Source organism: Strongylocentrotus purpuratus, unplaced genomic scaffold, assembly GCF_000002235.5.
Source record: "Strongylocentrotus purpuratus isolate Spur 01 unplaced genomic scaffold, Spur_5.0 spur5_scaffold_2, whole genome shotgun sequence".
In the NCBI taxonomy this organism is placed as follows: domain Eukaryota; kingdom Metazoa; phylum Echinodermata; class Echinoidea; order Camarodonta; family Strongylocentrotidae; genus Strongylocentrotus; species Strongylocentrotus purpuratus.
In genome coordinates, this window is record NW_022145605.1 from 39,483,985 (window position 1) to 39,504,484 (window position 20,500).

At 36.7% G+C, this 20,500-nt stretch overlaps 2 protein-coding genes and 1 long non-coding RNA gene across 3 annotated transcripts in view; 2 read left to right on the top strand and 1 right to left on the bottom strand.

Annotated features, from left to right (window-relative positions):
* LOC100888469 (calpain-A) overlaps positions 1–20,500 on the bottom strand; it is a 34,686-nt gene that overhangs the window by 10,123 nt on the left and 4,063 nt on the right. The window contains exons 2-5 of the mRNA XM_030992418.1: positions 11,822–11,953; positions 11,117–11,248; positions 10,473–10,666; positions 9,410–9,581 (exon numbers count right to left, since the gene is read on the bottom strand). Of these exons, the coding sequence (XP_030848278.1) occupies positions 9,410–9,581; positions 10,473–10,666; positions 11,117–11,248; positions 11,822–11,953 (630 nt within the window). The remainder of the gene's footprint in view (positions 1–9,409; positions 9,582–10,472; positions 10,667–11,116; positions 11,249–11,821; positions 11,954–20,500) is intronic.
* Positions 227–8,198, top strand: LOC373457 (speract protein; the record flags this gene model as incomplete). Its single annotated transcript, NM_214606.1, is given in 25 exon segments — positions 227–338; positions 340–487; positions 1,039–1,105; positions 1,636–1,812; positions 2,401–2,521; positions 3,026–3,064; positions 3,428–3,440; positions 3,820–3,839; positions 4,057–4,069; positions 4,530–4,549; positions 4,677–4,689; positions 4,841–4,860; positions 5,011–5,023; positions 5,181–5,200; positions 5,331–5,343; positions 5,519–5,538; positions 5,689–5,701; positions 6,202–6,221; positions 6,376–6,388; positions 6,648–6,667; positions 7,216–7,228; positions 7,418–7,437; positions 7,571–7,583; positions 7,734–7,803; positions 8,073–8,198. Coding segments are annotated over 24 exon segments (891 nt in total). The 5' UTR covers positions 227–318.
* Positions 13,221–19,243, top strand: LOC115926869. Its single transcript, XR_004065318.1, has 5 exons — positions 13,221–13,496; positions 15,481–15,583; positions 16,129–16,223; positions 16,999–17,102; positions 17,971–19,243. It is a non-coding gene; the product is annotated as an uncharacterized LOC115926869 (long non-coding RNA).

A 20,500-nucleotide genomic window follows, 5' to 3' on the forward strand; every position in this document is an offset into this window, starting at 1 on the left:
TGGCTTATTACCAGCGACGAATTGTAAATGATGGAATGTCAGATGCAAATTACCTTCATGAATGGCGTAAGGCATTACAATAAGTTACATTTCTTGTCCCTATTCGGGAATTTCGCACCGAGGACCGGAATCGTTCGAGGGTCACCGTCCAGAGCCGCTGGAGGGCCGTATAAAACCAGCACCCAAACGGCGCCTCCTTCACTTCTCTGCCTGCGTTCAATCGAAGCTGCTACTCGATCTTACGCTAGATATCTACCGAGCTTTCTCGTCGAATAGAACAACCGACTGACCCACGTCGTTCAAGATGAAGTTCATCGTATGCCTCGTGGTCCTCGTGGCCGTAGCTTCAGGCAAGCCCGTCATCAGCGGTCAGGACCAGAAGTACACCCTTGCTGATTCCAGCAAGGATCTAGAGGGCATTGCTCACATGGCTATCGTCGACTCACTTTCCCCTCTACACATCTCGCTCTCGTCTTTGGAATCTGCGGTAAGCTCCTTTTATTTTCTCTTAAAAACGGTGACCGAATCTGCCTAGTCTCATCATTTTTCTCGAATTGTCTGAAAGTTGTGAAATGCCAAAGCAAGACTATTTTACCTGGGAAAGCTTTTCATCTTGACTTACCTTGTTACATCTCGTACAACACTACATCGTCCAATTTTTCACAATTTTCATATATGTGGTATGCAACCGAAATGGTATTTGAATCTGACCTCTGGAAATATAAGACGTTCACGCTTATTTTTCCTTGGTACAAATTTGTTATTTTGATCCAGATTTAAAAATATACATGTAGGCCTACCAATTGTCACTATTGCTCTCCAAGGTTTTTTCAGTAAAGTACGTTTCTGAAGTAGAGCAGTTTCTTGCAATGTGTATCGTCTTGCTCTTGATGAAAATGTAGTGGTATAGAGTGGCTATCTCTGCAACGGATTTCAGATAAATACTTTGGATTATTTTTTTCATTTTGGTATTGACACTTGCTTAAATTGTTGGAATTGAAATGTGTTTTTAAATGCTCAATTATTAACTTTTTACAGTGGAACAACCTCGTCAACATTGCTTCTCAGGAAGACTACTCTATCCCGGAACTTTCCATACCCAAAAGTCAGTATTTCGCTTCTCTTTAATATCATAAAACAGAAGGCTGGTCTTGTACAAGCATCAGTAACATTACGCCACCTGTATGTCCATGTGACAATTTGATATTGTAATTTACTTTCGGCCGTGATGTAGAATTCCTAGTTAGAAAACTCTGTATGCTTCTATCAATTTAAAATATTGAAATCAATCTTCCACTAAATATTAAGTGCTTCCACCAGAAACCTTTAGTCCGGAGTTTTTTTAATTATCAGTCTTGAGACATTTTTTAAATTTTGAAATAAAAACAAGCAAACAATCAGAACTTGAAAGTTACAACGCTTTCTTCAATTTTGTAGAACTTAATCTGCGTGCTCCAAAATAAATGAATCGTGGATGTTCCAGTTATTGATTGATTTTTATTCGCCAAGCTTCCAACATACAACAATATAAAAGAATAACGGATCAAAATTGAGTCCACTTGAATTGGATAAACCACGAAAGTTTAAATTTAAAAAATCTGGGTTTCTAACAACTAAATTAATCGTGTCTTTCAGTCGACGTGAAGAGCATCTTGTCATGCAAGCCCAAGTATTCTCCCAAGTACCCTGTGGTCTTGCAGTACATCTCTGATCATTACATCCAGGTCCAGGACCATATCGCCAACGCCAAGGAACTTGCAGAAGGACTGAAATTCGTCTCGCAGCTCATCATGTACAAGAAGATCGACCACGGTAAGGAATTCTTCATAATAATAATAATAATAATAATAATAATAATAGCCTAATAGTCCACTCCAAATTTTATTAAACCGAAACGGAAATTCTTTTTGCCCAATTGATCGTATTGGTGTTTTTATTTTTAATCGATGCAAAATGGGAAGAGTGTCCTTTATTACAATATAATAGTAAACATGATTCGAATCTCCCAAAATACAATATTTTCTAAAATTCGCATCTTAGATGCGAATTCATTGGAGATTATATTTTTACGCAATAGATATAGGAAAGTGAAAACCGTTTCATATCAGATTACTTGAAAATGACCCGATACCTCCATATAAATATATTACAAAATAGGAATACTTTGCATTTCAATCGATTCCTGGAATATTTATTATACTTTCATCATACTTATCATGTTTTGAGGTACTATTTTGGGGTTGATTTTTTTTTTGGTTTATTTGTTTTAATTTTTTTTTTTTTTTTTTTTTTTTTGGGGGGGGGGGGGGGGCTCCTTCAAACCGCCCTTTATAACTGATAAAGTATATAATCTTTTTGTGCTTCGCCTTTAATATTCTGATCGTATTTCTCCTACGCTAGATACCCTGGCCTCTGTCTCTAAAATGTTGAGCAATTACTTGACTGACTACGCATCGACAATCTCATCACTTAAATCAGTCGTCTGTCAAGATCAAACAGCGCCCTCTCATCCTATGGACGAGTAAGTTCTTATGTTTCATTCCAAATACGTATCGTGCCTTTTGATAACTAAACCAAATTAAATTATATGCAAATCTAAGCATGAAAAAAAAGATTAAAATGTAACATGGAAAGCGCTATAAAAAACTTACAAAAACACAATTTGAATAGAAAATTAAGACTACATAAAATCATTGATTGTTTCAGGGATCTTTCTTTGAAAGTGGCAGAACAAATATGTTATGTAAAGGATGTTCCATTTTGTTGATGCAGTGACAAGTTTGAATATAAGAGTCGGGAGTAACTATTTTAAATTATTTTGTCAGTTGATAATCGAAGATCACCTATCTCAAGCAATAAATAGAGATTCGACAAAATTAAATCGGGTTACATCAAATGATTTCCGAGAAGAAAAAATAATACCTAAACTTAAATGTTATGCAGCGATATATTAAAATATGCTAAATATATTCATCTTTTGAGTGGATTAATATAATAGACAAACATAATCAATTTACTTATTCAGGAGTTACATGGACAAACCCCTGTCAATGATCTTGAAAGGGTAGGTCACAACTGCTTTTTCGTATTAAAAATATAATGCCTTTAAATCTTATTCCCGGTTGCAGTCGAGTTTTAAATTGGAATGTGCCTTCTGAAGGCCTAGCGACCAACATTTATGCCCCCACAAAAACGTCTCATGTACGCCCTCTATCGGAACATTACCCCCGCCCCCCATCACTTCTGCGCTTATCAACCTTTGAATACATTTCGTTTTTAAATTTGTATCCAGATAAAAATTCATTAAGCCTGCCTAAGTAAACGCCTTAAAATATCTAATTCAAATTTCAATCTTATTTGTTGATCTCATGTAGTAGCTTTGAATTTCAATGAAACAATATTTTGCCTTCCCCCGTTTTGTCAACAGCACCATGCCTACTGTAAGTATCGTATTCACTAAAATAAATTCACCACCACCACCACCACCACCAATCAAAGCAATTTTCATATTAAAACTGAAATTAATAGATATGAGAGGATATGGTAAAGGTTATTGCCAGGTTTGGATTTATTACTGAAAATGCAGATATCCATTAACTCTGATCCGATGTTGGTCGGTAAATATTGCTGCATTCTCCCCTACATAGTAAGACATAGGATTTCTTAACTCCTTATGACATTTTACGGAGCATTCACGCTGTCGAAACATGTAATATTTTTCTAATTCGTGTACCTTATGTTGAAAATTTGTCTTCATTAAAAAAAAAAGGTTCCGGTAGACATTGTAAACTTTGCATAATTCTTAAATTTATCTTTTAGGGCGCTGGAGTAGACAAAGGGTAAGGATTTTTGTTTATCAATTTTAGTAAACTGTCATGTAGGGCAAGCATTCTATTCTTTAAAAGTTCGATTTGAAAATTATAATTATAATCTACATATCTGAATATTTCGATAGTAAAAATGGCACAAGATGTCGGACAAGTTTTATTAGTTCATTTTCGCTACCAGAGCTATACTCTTAAACCAAATCTTTTATCTCTTTCCCTCCTCGTTCAGCTTCGCACTTGGTGTAAGTATAATTATTAAACACAAAATAAAATATAGCAATTACATTATATATCTCTGCAGTAGTTCTTAGGACAGATTTATACTAGATGGGTAATATCCGGGGTGATTTGTCTTAGGTTAGTTTTGGCTCGGTGGCAGAAGTCTGGGGGATATATTTCTCCGATAGATTATAATTTGAAGCAATAGTGCTTTACTCATTTTCACCTCGATTAGAAGGGGGGAAATGGAATAACTATGACTTATAAATTAGCAGTAATCTTTTCCGTCGGAAGTATTCGTGTAGGTTTTAGTTGTCGTTTGTGGACAATTGTCCGGGGTTGTTTTCCTAGGTATAGGTAGTCATCTGGGGTAGTTTTCTATATAGATGTCCGGTATAAAATAAATATTTGGTAGGTCGGGCTTGAATGTCAAAATATGCTATTCTCGCTAATTTATTTTATTTGTACACCTTTCATTTCAAGGGTGGTGGAGTTGGTAAAGGGTGAGTAATTCAATTACTTTCGTCTTTTAACACACTTGAATCCTGCTTTATCTCATTGTATCACTTGTTATATTGAAATTGGAAGTAATGAAACCTTTTTTTTTTAAATCCACAATTATCCTAACAGATTCAACTTGAACGTAAGTACTTTCTTTTAAATAGCATCAAGGGGAGGACGATTGAATAATTAAAACGAAACTCCTTTCCACTTTGCAACGTGTTACATAATGTTTTAGTCATAAACTTTTCCATATTTTATACACATATATTTTCTTTGAATTTTGGAAACAGGGCGGTGGAGTTGGCAAAGGGTGAGTGTTAAATTAAATTATCCTGTACGTAATATTAAACAAATTTGTAATGTTTATATTATAATGTTCAAAGGGTTCAGTAGGTCTGTATTCGTTGCAAATCTTTAACTTAAATTCAATAATTATTTGAAATTTCTCTTTCTTATACAGCTTTGACTTGAACGTAAGTATGGTTATTCCTTAAAAGCTTCAAATTCATTTCTTCACGGGAGCTGTAGCTTACAAACAAAATGGAGTAAACTATGATATAATTTGTCGATCTACATGTGCTGAAATTACACTTTATTTTGCTAAACCATTTTCTATTTTCTCCTTGTCAGGGCGGTGGAGTTGGCAAAGGGTTAGTATTAAAACATTTCTCAATTTTGGTCTTCTAACACACCGTTAATTCTGCTTTACATCTCATTGTATCACTTGTTATATTGAACTTGAAAGTAATATTTTTTCTTTTCCACAATTTATCCTCGCAGATTCGACTTGAACGTAAGTACTCGTTTCTTTTAAAGAGCAACAAGGGGAAGAGGATTGCATTAGTTACTTTAAACAAAATTGTATCTTTTCACATGTGTAAAGAGCCACAAAATTTGCACAGTATTACATGTGTTTTTATAGTCATAACTTGTTTATGTTTTCTTTTCCTTTTAATTTTTAATAACAGGGCGGTGGAGTTGGCAAAGGGTGAGTGTTAAATTAAATTATCCTGTACGTAATATTAAACAAATTTTTAATGTTTATATTAGAATATTCAAAGGGGTTTTGTATGTTCGTTGCAAGTCTTATCCAACTTTGTATTCAATAATTATATTTTACTTTCTCTTTATTATACAGCTTTGACTTGAACGTAAGTATGGTATTTCTTGTTGCTTCAAATTGAATTTCTTTACGGGAGCTGTAGCTTACAAACAAAATGTAATAAACTATGGTATAATATTTCGACTAACATGTGCTGAAATTACACTTCCTTTATCATGCTAATTCATTTTCCGTTTTCTCCTTGTCAGGGCGGTGGAGTTAACAAAGGGTAGGTATTAATTTTATTAAAACATTTTCAATTACGTTAGTCTAATTCTAACATCTTATCTCATTACATCTCATTGTATCGCTTGTTATATGGAAGTAACGAAACCTTAATTTTTTCTTATCCACAATTCATCCTCAGATTCAACTTGAACGTAAGTATTAATACTTTTAAAATAACTATCAAGGGGGAGGAGGACTGTATTTATTACTTAAAACAAACTTGTATCTTTTCCACATTTATACAGAGCCACAAAATTGCACCCTCTACTTATTACATAGTCATAAACTTTTCCATGTTTTTTCTTTGAATTTTGAAAACAGGGCGGTGGAGTTGGCAAAGGGTGAGTGTTAAATTAAATATCATGTACGTAATATAAATAATTAATGATTATATAGTGTTTATTATGTCTGTATTCGTTGCTAGGAATAAAATCTAACTTTGTATTCAATAATTATTTGAAATTTCACTTTTACTCTTTTTTTATACCGTGACAGCTTTGACTTGAACGTAAGTATGGTTTGTTTGTTTATACTTCAGCCAATGGCTGTTCTTCGTCATGGTCGTGCATATAAAAAGCAAATGACCATTTTACAAAGAAACATACATACATTATATTATTCCTAAAATAATTGCTTTTTTAGATTTAACTTCTTTACGGGGGCTGTAGCGAACAAACAAATGTAGTAGGATATAAATTGTTGACCTACATGTGCTGAAATTACATTTCCTTGTAATGCTAATCCGTATTCCATTTTCTCCATGTCAGGGCGGTGGAGTTGGCAAAGGGTAAGTCTTGAAACATTAAATAGTACATTCATAGCCAGCAGTAATTAGTTTACTTGTACCTGCGTATTACACTTTTTCATAAAAAAATATAATAAAGAAAAAAACGGCTTTCTATAACTTCAATTCAATTTTCTCTATCTCTCTCATACAGCTTTGACTTGAACGTAAGTATGGCTATTCCTTTCAGTGTATTTTTCTTTTTGCTCATTTCGGTTACAAAACAATACGACTAGATAATGCATGGTATTAGCATGTGCATATATAATTATATACGAAGGGCAAGATAAACGAAATTATGTGTACTCCCTTCCCCATCTGTCCTTATTTAGCCAAAAATATGACTGTACCCATCTTTCCGCACTTGATAATAACCATTTCAAATTTGCTACTTTCCCTTAATATTTTAACAGGGCGGTGGAGTTGGCAAAGGGTGAGTGATGATCTAATTATTTCAATTATTAAAATTTAAATTACTAATTTACCCTTTTGTATAAAAAAGACGCACAATTACTAAACGAATTTCATTTTTTCTCCTAATTCTTCCACAGTTTCGCTTTGGGCGTAAGTATGGTTTTCATTGTTTTGTAATATTGACTTGCCAAAGATTTTGAGCAATACATTTATATTTGTTTTTATAATAAATTTGAAATATATTTTACTTTCCTGATCTCTCTGCACGTGATTTGGGTCTTAATTATAACTATTAATCATGTTTTTTTCCTCCCATATCTTTCTCCATTTCCTCAATAGGGTGGTGGAGTTGGCAAAGGGTGAGTTACTTATTACCAATATCGTGTAGATTATCGGATTACAACTGCATTAATAATGCATGTACATACAGATTTTATTCATTGCATAATTAATGTTCCACTTATTCTTTTCCTTTATCTTCTCACTTGACAGATTCAGCCTCACCGTGAGTATAACTTAATAGCCTCTAAGAGAATTGTACATGCAAGTAGTTCTCATTTTATATAGTATTTATTATTGGAATTTAAAGCTATTTTTGCATCCCCGTATGAGTTCTCTGTCTGGCTCTAATGGTAACTTTATTTCTTCTCCACAGGGAGGAGGCGTCGGCAGGGAAGTCGAAATCAAAGACTGGTAATCGACGTTGATTATCTGGCGCTCAATAGGTATAATTCTCTTTATTCTATTTATTAAAGACAAGACTTGCATTTTAATATAAATACAATATCTTGGGAATTCTTCTTTGTTACCACCCCCCTCAATTTGAAATGAACGTCTTGCTCCCTTTCAAATTTACGAACGAAAATATTCGTTTTTACTCAAAATTGTGCCCACACGCAATTCTGGATCATCCCCTGGTAATTCATGACATCAAAACCCAATTGAAATACAATTTTATATAAATTTATCTTTTTGTCTTTTTTTCGCAGATCTGATCTGACATCAAATGCCATGCGCCCGTACAGGAATTTCATAATTGCCATTTTTTTACACTGATATCAATACTTTGGTCGTGCCTGTCCAATGATACATATGTATTAAATAATAGCATCAAATGCAACTACAATTTGCCAATTTTATTCATTCGATGGTCATTAGTTAGTTTAGTGTGGTGCGAATGCGAACGTGATGATATCTTCATGTGCATGATGTATTTTGGGGTTTACTGAATAGTAAATCGGTGGTCGTTTATACGAAGCATGAGCAGACGTGTAAATGATTGAATGATTGCTGTCGGTGAGAATTAGTTCAGAATATTTTTATTGAGGAACGTTCAGCGAAGAGTCGTGAGTTGCGTGAGGGATACGAAGTGTTTGAGAGCGGTTTGAAATGCGATAATTGCAAATGATTATTGGTTGACAAGAGTGCGATTCTCTAGCTCGCTTTCATTCAGCTCCTTTTTCTCTTTTTTTCTCTCTCTCTCTCTCTCTTCCTTTGCTCTCGTCCCCTCTGTCTCTCCCGCCTCGTCTTTGTATTCAAATCTCGTTCTCTCGTCTCTCCTTTTTAGTTTGCTACATCTCTCTGGCTCTTCTCGTCTCTGGAACCTTGAACTTCTCGCCTCATTACTCAGGATTGGGAACTATGCGTGTACAAGGCCTTAGGGCTTTATTTATGTAGATCCATTTCATTTCTAAAATCGTCATGTCTATTCTATGCCTAATGTTCTATTCCTGGTTTTTTTTCACCTTGTTATCATTACTTCCGTTTACTTGTGTTTCGTTTCACGATGAAACGCCTAGGGAAACGGATAAGGATAGCACAAGGGTAGTGAGCACTATTTTTTTTTGGCCCTCAAATTTGAAAAAAAAAATGGAATCCCCCCCCCCCCCCCCTTGAGCGCCAGGGGAGGGGGCCCATCTCCCCCTGACCATAAATACTTAGATAAAAAATCTTACATTCTATCCAAGACTCGAGTTATAATTATTTCTTCGGTAGGTCGCGTCTTAAATCTCCAAATAGGAAAAGCCAAAATTTATTTTCGGAACCATGGTATCTACATTATGACAGTCGTCAACCCCCCCCCCCCATCCCCGCTAAAAACTTAAGTTTTTGATTAAAAAAAAAAAAACTTGAAACACGATAGCTTTCCAAAAATTAACTCAAGGTACTTATAGTATCCTCGTCCATTACCCTTTGAAACGTGCGAACAATACAATGTTGTAGGCTTGTTACATAATCCAGACATGATTTTTATGGGATACCATCATGACAATGGAATAATGAAATTGCCCTTGAGATAAAAAAAAATATAGAACGGATTGATTCATTTACCTTTCTTGAGCAGCACATGAAGGCTCCTGATCGTGTACCCCTATAGAGGATACCATAAACATCATCAGGGTTTTCCGATGTGAGGTCATAGACCTCTGCTAGACCACCGGTCAGGTCAACGAACGCGTCTGCCGCCATACCGCCTGATAATCCACTGTAACTACCATGTAATCTAGAAACAGAAACATAAATGATTGATTGGAATCGAATCCTGATATTATTATCAATGAACAAACGAAGCAAAAAGATTCAATTTTCAAATAGAAACCAAAACCTCAACGAAACGTAAGGCAAATTGTATTAATGTACGGTACCCTTGACAACATTAATTAGCGATATCATTATTTTCACAAAATACAGGAGCATATTAAATTAAAACAAAATTTCCAACGAAAAATAAGGTAAATTATATCGGACATCAGAAAGTGCATCCAACGTAGGCATGGGAAGTTAAGAGAAAGCAATTCAAACCAGTAGCGTATTTTAGTGGGGGCACATGCCCCTGGCCGCGCCTAGAGGGCGGGCGACAGGGGCGCAAATGCAAGATAGATGGAGAAAGGAAATTATGGTTTAAAATATATACTAAATCGTTATGCTCCTGTATGTATATCTAAGATCTCGTAAATTCGCATCCCCAATATGCCATAGTATAGCAGATTCAAAAGTTTTAAAATTCTATATATTCGAATTTTTCGGTTGTTCCTCGATTTCACATATCCAGTGTTTAACAATCAGTTCCCTTCGTGCCTCCTCTACAATAAAAAAGAAATGGGTTAACTTGATTTCAATAGGGGGGAGGGGCAAACAAATTGTGCAAATATTTTCCATGCGAAAATACAAATGTTTCACCTATTTTCAAATCTTCCATAAAAAGGTAATCACATTTCCAAATGTTATATGTATTCCAACTGAAGACATCTTCATGTTCCCGAGTTACCGGCAAGCTCTCAAACCCCCAAATCAGCAGAGAAAATTCGAGTGGGGGAGGGTCGACACACCCCAAACATCACCGTCTCTTTATACGTCCCTGGTCGCATAATAGTAATAATGTTTAGCTACTTACTTGGCATATGCCTTCTCTACAAGCGACGGCCAGAACTCATTGGGATCGCTGGAGCTGGCGAAGACTCGTCGGCCCTGATGGCTCACTGGAAGACGGTCATCAATTACTACGGTTATCCATCGGCCAAACCGCCAGAACCGAAACCGAAACATGCCGCTGTAACCGTCTGTAAAGCTCTGGTCGCTTGGGATAATCTGCAGATAAATAATAACGAAAAATATATGGAATTAATTTTTTTTTATTTTATTTTAAATATGGCCGCATATTATATCCCCCCTCTTCCCCCTTTCTTTCTCTCTCCCTCCACTCTAAATGTCGTGCAACAAGTAAGGGCATAAGGAGGGGAAATTAAATGGAGATAGAGAGGAGGCTGAAAGAAGAGGTAGCGGCTTCAAAGCATGTAAAGAAGGGGGAAGTAGAAAGAGAGAGACGGAGAGAGAGAGAGAGAGAGAGAGAGGATGAAGGTGAGGGCGAGGGAGGGGGGGGGGGGAATAGTTATTGATTGAGGGGTGATTATGCAGAACGTATCCGGGGAAAACTTAACAATTTATTTGTTGCTTGTAACTCCCATTTTGTCAATGAGAAAGGTATTATAACAATATCAAGAGAGGAATAGGGAAAGAGAATTGTAGAAATAAACGCACCTTCTGAATGAGAGCAGGCATCTTGGCGATAGCTGAGAGTGAGGCTAAAAACCAGCAATCTCCGAGGTTTCCTTGGACAACATCTTGCCTGCTGAAACCATCAACGACTAGACGCGGATTGTCAACAAGTTCCTGAAAATAAAAACAAAATACATTGCCGTGTCTTATAAAGATTTTAAACTCAATAGCGGTTCAAGAGGGAGCTTGGGGGCTCGAGCCCACAAATATTTTGTTCAAGCCCCTCTAACCGCCAACAAATTCTTCAACCCCCCCCCCCCCCATTCTCGAATTCAAATGAAATCAGCGAGGTGCATAGAGGAAAAAGGTTAGAACCCAAACTACATCCAAATACGGTTGTGCCCCCCTTATGGTGGATACGCCATGCTGTCCAAATAGTGGTGAGGGCTACTACGGGCATTGACAGGGCGACATAATTATTTAGAGTTTGGGCCTGATCAAATTAAGGAGATTTTATTGCATATAAATAATGAATTTATTAGAATTAAGAGTGTAATATTATGGTACTTGTAAGAGTGTATCATATTGGCTGGAAAAAACTATCACTCGACACTTAAAGAATGTACAAGCGTGCAATAAAAAAATATAAAAAACGTCACTTGGGAGATTTTTAATATGTCTGTTCATATCTTTTTGTCATATTTAAATGCGGAGCATGCAATATTTTCATGATATAAATACACTTACAAAGGGTCTCTTCCACACAATGTTGCTTGCGTTTCGTGAACCATCGGAGAAAACTGATTCCGGTTCGGCTGGGAAATCGGGATCCTCAAATAACCCTTCGCTGTTGATGTGACTAGCGGGTGCTTCATAATCCTGAGAGCGACAAAGAGATAGAGAGAGAGAGAGGGGGGGGGGTGGGATATAGAGACAGACAGAGAGAATTAAATTGAAAGAGAATGGTGTAGAGAGAGAGAGAGAGAGAAAAAGAGAGGGGGAGGGTGGGATATAGAGACAGACAGAGAGAATTAAATTGAAAGAGAATGGTGTAGAGAGAGAGAGAGAGAGAGAGCGCCAGGGAGAGAGAGACATTTAGGAGTTGGATGGAACGAAGCGAGAGAAGGAGAGAGACATATTGATATAATTATTTCATCGATTCGTTGTGGAAATAAAGTGACCTTCCTTCTAAAAAGTAGAATTTCAAAGAAATTCAATAAGTAGGCCTACTCATTAAATTTTATTTATGGTCAGTAGAAAAGGCAATAAAATGCAAATCGTGATGTTGACAGGTCACTGGATGAAGAAAATAGATATAGCGCTGCATTAAAAAAAATGAATTGGAATAATGGACCGATAAAATTGGCTTCAATCAATACATCACAGGAGAGAAAAAAATAATATTCAGTCTCACTGTCACAGTCATGGAGCACGATTTTACCAGGTGTACAATTGTGTTTATTGGTACATGCTTGTCTATTATAATAATTTCAATAATTTATGACGATCAAAAATCTACCTCTCATACCCTTATATCTATCAAGCTATACCAACTCCCGGTTCGGAGGGTGATTGCAATATTTTCCCATCTCTGTTTTCTGCAATCCTAATTAAGTACACCTTGACAGTGTCATTCCACTCCATGTCTTAATATTCACAGTAGTTCTTTAAATTTATTGTAAAATTATCTTCACAGAACGGAGAATTCAGCGCCTCGTGACGTAGGAGTTAGTTTTTGGTTTACCTCCCCTTTGGTCTTGCTGGTACCTTCTATCTTTTCTTCCAATAAATCTTCAAGAGACTCTGATGTTTATCAATATGGCCACAGTATTTTCCCTTTCTTTCTTTAACCATTCTACGGAGCCCGGGAAGGGACATGGTAAAAATATTTTTATCTCGTTAAAACGAGATAGTTATCTCGTTTTAATGAGATAGTATCTCGTTAAAACGACATAGTATCTCGTTTTAATGAGATAGTATCTCGTTAAAACGACATAGTATCTCGTTAAAACGACATAGTATCTCGTTAAAACGAGATAGTTATCTCGTTTTAATGAGATAGTATCTCGTTAAAACGACATAGTATCTCGTTTTAATGAGATAGTATCTCGTTTTAATGAGATAGTATCTCGTTTTAATGAGATAGTATCTCGTATAAGTCCATTGCATACTGGAACCGGGTGGTCCCTGTATTAAGCCTATGGGAGTGAGAGAATTCAGTAGTCCACGGGTTAACAACATAATACCCGCGAGGCTAGACTAGACTGCGCGCGCTGGCGCTAGCGCGCTCGCTGCTTAATGCAGTATATAGCCAGGCGGCCATGCCATGCCAGGCCTTGTACGTATGTACTACTAAGTTACGTCTACGGTAGATCGACTGAATTCAACCAGAAGTTGCCGGTTGCAATCGCGAGGATTGAAGGTTAGTTCACTTCTTTTACTTATTTATGGCCGGGTCATTCAATGTAAAAGTGAACAAACAGCTAATTTAACAGATTTGCTCTTTTTCGCGATCAGTTCTAGATCTGTGTAACGTTAATTTTAAGACTGCTCAATTAGCAGACTGCAGTCCCCATCTGAAGCGCCCTGTTCTGGGGCCCGACGCTTCAGGCTCTCCGCGGTCTGGGTCTGGGACCCTGGCCTTGGGCTTGGCCTGCTGGGAAGGCTGTGGTCATTTTGCAAGCTAGAGACGAAGTAAACTAGATCTAGACGTTACTTTTTTACGTGCTCGCATTGCAGTAGAAGTGTGGAATTTTCGTATGTATAGATCTAGACTAGTCTAGATATACGAGGAAAAAGCAAGCAAATGTCAGAATTGTAAAAAAAAAAAAAACCTCATAATATTCCACGGCTATTGTCGATGTCTAGTGTGTAGAGTCTAGATCTAGATTCAACTATGCAATATGCAATACACCGCAACTTAGTCTTAGTATAGATCTAGATCTATTTCAGCGGCGCGGCGGATCCAGGATTTTTCAAAAGGGAGGGCCGAAGTTGGACCGAAATATCAGCCTCTATTTGGCGTTGACGGTTGGATCCGCTGAGATTGCATATCTGGCTTCTCTAAATGCCTCTGAGCTCTGTCATTTTGTCAAAAGAATGCCCCCAGAAAGATGGTTATTCCTGTCTAGGCCGAAGTCTGCTCAGCCTCAGGGCCTCATCAGGCACCAGAAAAATTCGCTGACCAGCGAAAAAAGTGGAAAAAATGATCCTTAGCTTTTTCAAGTGTCTGTTTTCTAGTCTAGATCTACCCAAAATATTCCTTGACAAGCAAACAAAAAGGAGAAGGGGAGGGCCATGGCCGATTCCCCCCCCCCCCCCTTGATTCCGCCACAGTATAGATCTAGATTCTATGACTATGTTGTTCAAATTATTTGCTAGGTACCAGTTTACTAGTAGGTTTATTGTCACCCTTAGTCCTTACACTTCTAGCCATGTAATAACATTAACAGTAACTGGGATTTTGTCAAAATGTTTACATTTACGTATCTAGAGGCTAATAAAAAAACATCAGTGCAACACTGTTGAGTATGTTGAAGCACTAAAAATAGAGGATTTATTTATTTAATAAATTTACTGTCTTCATATTAACTTTCATTGCTAACATGTTGAGCTATTTGATAAAATTATTATTTTTTTTTTTTTCTCAGTAAATTTACAATATTTTAATGTTTAAATGTTGCTGAAATAGTTACTTGACAAATGCAAAGTAAGATTAATAAACAAAAACCAGTGTGCATGAAAAGTTTATTTAACCAGTTCTTTGGGGGGAAAAACACTGTTGCCTGTGCGTTTTAGATAGGTATACACCATGGGGCTAACGTAGTGAGCCCCATGCCTGCAGGGGTGGTTTATTGTACTAGTAACTACGAGTGTAGAAAATCAATAAGTTTTGAAATATTATAAATAAGGACTAGACCTAGACTGCATGCATGGCTGGAATACTCCCCCAGGGAGTGGAGAATGTGCATACATTGTGTGCGGGCAATCCTGATTGAATCCGATGACCGGGGACGGGGTAATAATAATCTGTAAACTGCTTAGATACATTATTAATGTCTTACTCTTAAGCACTATAAAAAAGCGGATTATTATTATTATTGATTGTGTTTTCAATATTTTAATTTTGTATTCATTGTATTTCTTCAGTAACTTAATGCCTGGCTAAAACATCGACAAACTTAAACTAATGTCATACATAAGTGTTAATACATGTGTAGGATCTACATCTATATAAGTTAGTTGGGAGTAGACTCTAGACCCTATATCATACATGTATGTATATGGTCCATCCATGCATGGACCACATACTCATCTCCCATCTTCCAAAAAAGAATAGCTAATGATTTTGGTAACAAAAAAATTGCCTCACTAATCATCACTGCTTCTTTGTTTTCTGTCTTCAGCGTGTTCTTCGGCAACACTGAGGCAGCATTTGAGAAGAAATATCCCTCAGGCTCAGCTCACCAATCGAAGGACAAGGACAAGGGTTCTATCCAGAGTTTCCAAGTAAGATAATTCCTCTTATAATCCTATTCAGTGTAAGTGTTAAAAAAAGAAACTGAATTGAAATAAGAAATTAAATTAGATAGAAGAATAGGCAGCAAGATGAGGGGTAATGGAATGTAAGTTCTAGGAAAAAGTTTTGAAAACACTTGTAACGATTTCTGGATCTGGATGTATACGATGATGGACCAGTTGGTATATGATTGCAGCAGATGAGAGAGGGCGCAAAGAATAGATAGTTGAATCGTAGGTGGCTCTTCTCAATCTTAGACTTGAACACCTTTGATGATGGACAGACTATTGATTACTTATTAGAGTACAGACTCAGTAATTTTGAATCCAAAGGACCTGTAGATGGTACGTACTGAACTGATAGACTCTTAGAGCTGTAGCGTACCTTTAGAATAGACCTAAACAATCCAATTTTCTGGGCATTAGTTGGCACATAACCTTATTCTTGAAACTTATGACCTAATTCTTGTGCAGCCCTGATATGGGTATTAATTGCACAGGTCACTTACTGACTTTTTCTTAAATTCTCTTTTTAGGCACAATTTTTGTAGGGTGTTTTCTGCAGCTGTGACCCATGCATACACACCCTAGCCTCCAGCACAGCATTGACCACCCAGCTAATCTCATTCAGGTATGACTTTCTGGGATTGATTTGAAGCTCAATGAACAGAAGGCTCAAGATTAGCTATTGTCACCTTCATCAGGGGTGGGTTCATTAGGATCAGGGGTGGGGGCTAAATGGAAAAGGGAACAGATTTATCAATTTTTTTGGTCAAAATGCATGATCACATGTAACCAAACTTGGCAGGAATCATTCAAAATTCTACCCATGAATGTACAATTTTTAATCATGCATGTAACTCAATAAATGTCTTAAGATTGTTCTAAAGATAAAAGAAAGGGGCTAAAGTGTGGTTCGATTCACCTCTCATTCCATGTGTATACCTTCACCATGTACAAAGTCTATGGCACTAGACTATGGAAATGGTAAGCTGTCACTGGCAATTCAATGCCAATGATGAAATAAATGGCAGTGCTTGGAGTGGTGACATTAACCATAATGCGATTGAAGTAAATAATGAAATGTTTCATGTATTTAAAAAAAAAAAATGCATTTTCAGATTGTAACCGATATATGTATGACTATAGGAATCATCCATGAGGATAGGAGCTCAATGTAACTTAATTCAAACTCTTTGCAAGTGAGAATCAGCAACAGGTAAATTATTCACAAGTTGCATATTATAGTAAGTTCATACATGTACCTCTTCAAAAAACAGAAAGACTAAACATTTTATTATATTTCAAGAAATGTAGGTAATTGTTAGTCACTACCTAAGCCCCCCCCCCCCCCAAAAAAAAATGCATCATTAGTCGTCACTGTTCCCTCCTTTTTTCATTTTCAGCATTTTCCTTGGCAACATTAAGGCAGCATTTGAGAAGAATTAACCTTCAACTCACCAACCTGCTCTTAGGCATTTTCTTCAAGGATGCTATCCACAGATGCCAAGTAAGTGGAACAGATATACGAGGTGTGTCAGAAAAGTTCCAGGACTGATATCACAAAAGAAATATATACCCAAATTACAGACTTTGAGTTTTCCCTTTCGAAGCAATCCCACTGGAGTCTTACACAATGTCCCATCTTTCTCTGCCATGCCTCCATGCACTCCTGAATGATTTTTCTTGGATCCTCTGCAGCTTTTTCCGTCCTCATGGCCATGTTTACATCTTCCACATTTGTAACTCTTTGTGCGACCAACCATGAAACCCCTGTGTGCCCCATTATTTTAGGGAGTGACAATTTTGCCGCATTCTGCCAGACACTCCTAATTCAAAGGGCTGTAACTTTTTCTGCAATCGTTATGAAGAAAAATTGTGTCCAGCAAAGTTGTCTAGTTTTGTATTGGCTTTCCAGTCATATATATTTCTATTCTTTGGCTAATTTTGGGATCCAACACTTAAGAGGGGCGTTAAACTGTTATCAATCAAGCATCTCAACACTGAGCAAACAGATACTATAAATTGGTTCTTTCTATTGAAGAATATTACTGCCATTTTACCTCAAATGAATATTTCCTTTGTTAAGAAGAGTGTTTGATGCTATTCTAATTAAACAAGACAAAAATAAAAGAAATCCATTCCTTTCTAATTTCCATACGTCTGGGTCATTCGCTCTAAAGTTTGAACGAAGTTATTTTCATGACAAAGTACTTCTATCCATGAAATTTCATCAAAACTAGGGAGGATGTGCCACTCAAGACTACTTCCCTTGAATGCCGTACTATTTGATTAATATCCGTACTATTTCAAGGTGATGTTTCCATGATCTGCTTTTAAATCTTGTTTGGTTTCTTTCTTCTTTTTTTTTGCCACAGATGTCGAAGTTGTACCACCACAAGCTAGACAAGATTTTGATTCCGACTAACCCATTCTTTAAAGGTCCATTGCCTTAGGAAATTAAAACTTTTATGTCTTGTATCAAGACCCTTTTAAAGCAACATAATAACAATTGTTTCATAAATAAATGCCTCCTTATATTTTTTACAATTTTTTGAAAACCTCTCCAAGTTGCTCGTCTAATGGTGGACCCCGCCCTTAAAATTCTCAGAGTTCCTCGGAATGATTGACCAAAGGATTAGTGATGTTATATCAAGAACGATCTCCGCTTAGGCAAGCTACGGTGCTTGCTAGCCAGCTCTGCAGGCATTATGTTTTGTACACAAACATAAACAATTACTTTTGTTATTAAATAGTGTGCTATGCATCTTTACTTGTTATTTATTGTGGTGAAATTTCACTAATGGCCCAATTTTAAAAAGAGAGCTATACCATGAGTCGAAGAAGATCGTAATTGATTTGAATGCCTGTATAACGTGTCAACTAAATGCATGCTATAAAGAATTTCAAAGGTAAGAAAAAAATGTTTCATATATCTAAGTGACTGAATGTTTTTCGTACTACCTTCTTCTCAATTTAAAGAAATATTGAAAGTGGTATATCAGAGTGAAGAAACTTGTGTTTTTCCCTTTACAAGCTCTGCTCTTTCTTACTTCACTTTCAAATTTCCTCTCTTGTTATATAAACATTTAGCGATTGCTTTACTTCACACATTCAAGCAATGTATACTATCCCTCCTAAAAAAAAAGTTTGTAGATGTGTTAACAATAGATATGGCGACGAAATGTATCAGCATCTCTGAAATGCCTAAGCATAAAAAATGTTGGCAATTTCTCTGAATTTTATTTTTTTAATTTTTTATGGAACATTGTTTACATTAATTGCCTAGTTCTTGGCATGCAAATGGTGGACACTTTATTAATTTCTTTATATTTTTGTGCTGTACATATGTAGAGGAATCTTGTCATAAGCAATCGTGTTCGTCTGCCAGAAAGTTTTTTTTTGTTTTACTCGGGAAATTGTGAGGATTGTTTATTATATTCGTACAATGAATTTCAGTATGTTATGTTGTGTTACGTGTAAGCGACAATTCATTTTTATAACAGCTCCTATCGTCCTAGCATTCATTGATAGTAGGCCTATATTGTGACACATTGAGATACCTTGAACTTGAAACTACGTTTACATCTTTTTCGAATTCACGAAAATACAAAAGAAAGATGTACAATAATTGTATTCACATTTACAACAGTTTGTTTATTACACATAAAATAAAGTATGTTTTATCACAAAATCAGTTTATTTTCCTTGTTCTTTTGTTTTGGAGGGAGGGGGATGTATTCAGAGCAAATTCTAAGAAGCAAGATGGTGAACTTTTCATTAAAATGGGACAAATAAGTTGTTATCAAGTTTTGATAGTGATTAAAATGTACAAGATAATAGACATGACGAAATTAAAATAACATGTCCCTCTTGCTTCAATATTGTTATTATACATATCTTCCAGAGGGATCTAAGTCGAGTTCTATAATGAACTTTTCTCAAATTCAGTCTAATTTTGATGAAATTGTTACTATCTTCATTTTGTGGATTTTGCTCTGTTTATTTATTTAATCCAATCTTTAACTACTTGGCTTTTTCTTGTCACGTTGTGATGCATGTGTTTGAATGATTGTACATGTCCGATGTAGTATGATCTTGACGATGTTCTTATGAACGGACGACTGATGTTGGTGTGAATATGTTTTTGAGTTGGTGTTGGTAATGTCAGAAGGATGTTGGCATGAACTGGAAAGGGGAGGTACAACGTCGGCACATGGTGGGATACGGGTTGGCATAACGTTGCTTCTACGTCGGCAAATGGTGGAGAAGAGGTTGGCATAACGTTGGTCTAGCATTGGCACATGGTGGAGGAGGGGTCGGCACTTGGTGGGAAAAGGGTTGGCATTATGTTAGGACAACGTCGGGGAGACGTCGGCACATAGTGTAAAAGGGGTTGGCATTACGTTGGTCCTACGTCAGGGAGACGTCGGCACATGGTGGAAAAGGGGTTGGCATTACGTTTGTCCTATGTCGGCATATGGTGGGATAGGGGTTGACATGACGTTGGTCATACGTCGGGGGACGTTGGCCCGATGTTGGCTTAATGTCATTTCGTCGTTGTCGAGCCAACGTTGGCCCGCCGGCAAGAAAGCCGTTGGCCCAACATCACATTGGCGACGATGGCGCAACGTAACAGCCCACGACGTCGGCACGTGGTGGGATAGGGGTTGGCATAACGTTGGTCCAATGTCGGAACTACGTCGGCACATGGTGGGATAGGGGTTGGAATAACGTTGGTCCTACGTCATGGAGACGTCGGCACATGGTTGAAAAGGGGTTGGTACACTGTTGCTCATAACGGTGGAATATTTTTTTTTATCCCAATTTATGGAATTATCTTAAAAATAATTTAAAAATACTAGATCTAGATAATAGTATACAGTCTCAGATTTTATTGAATAATAA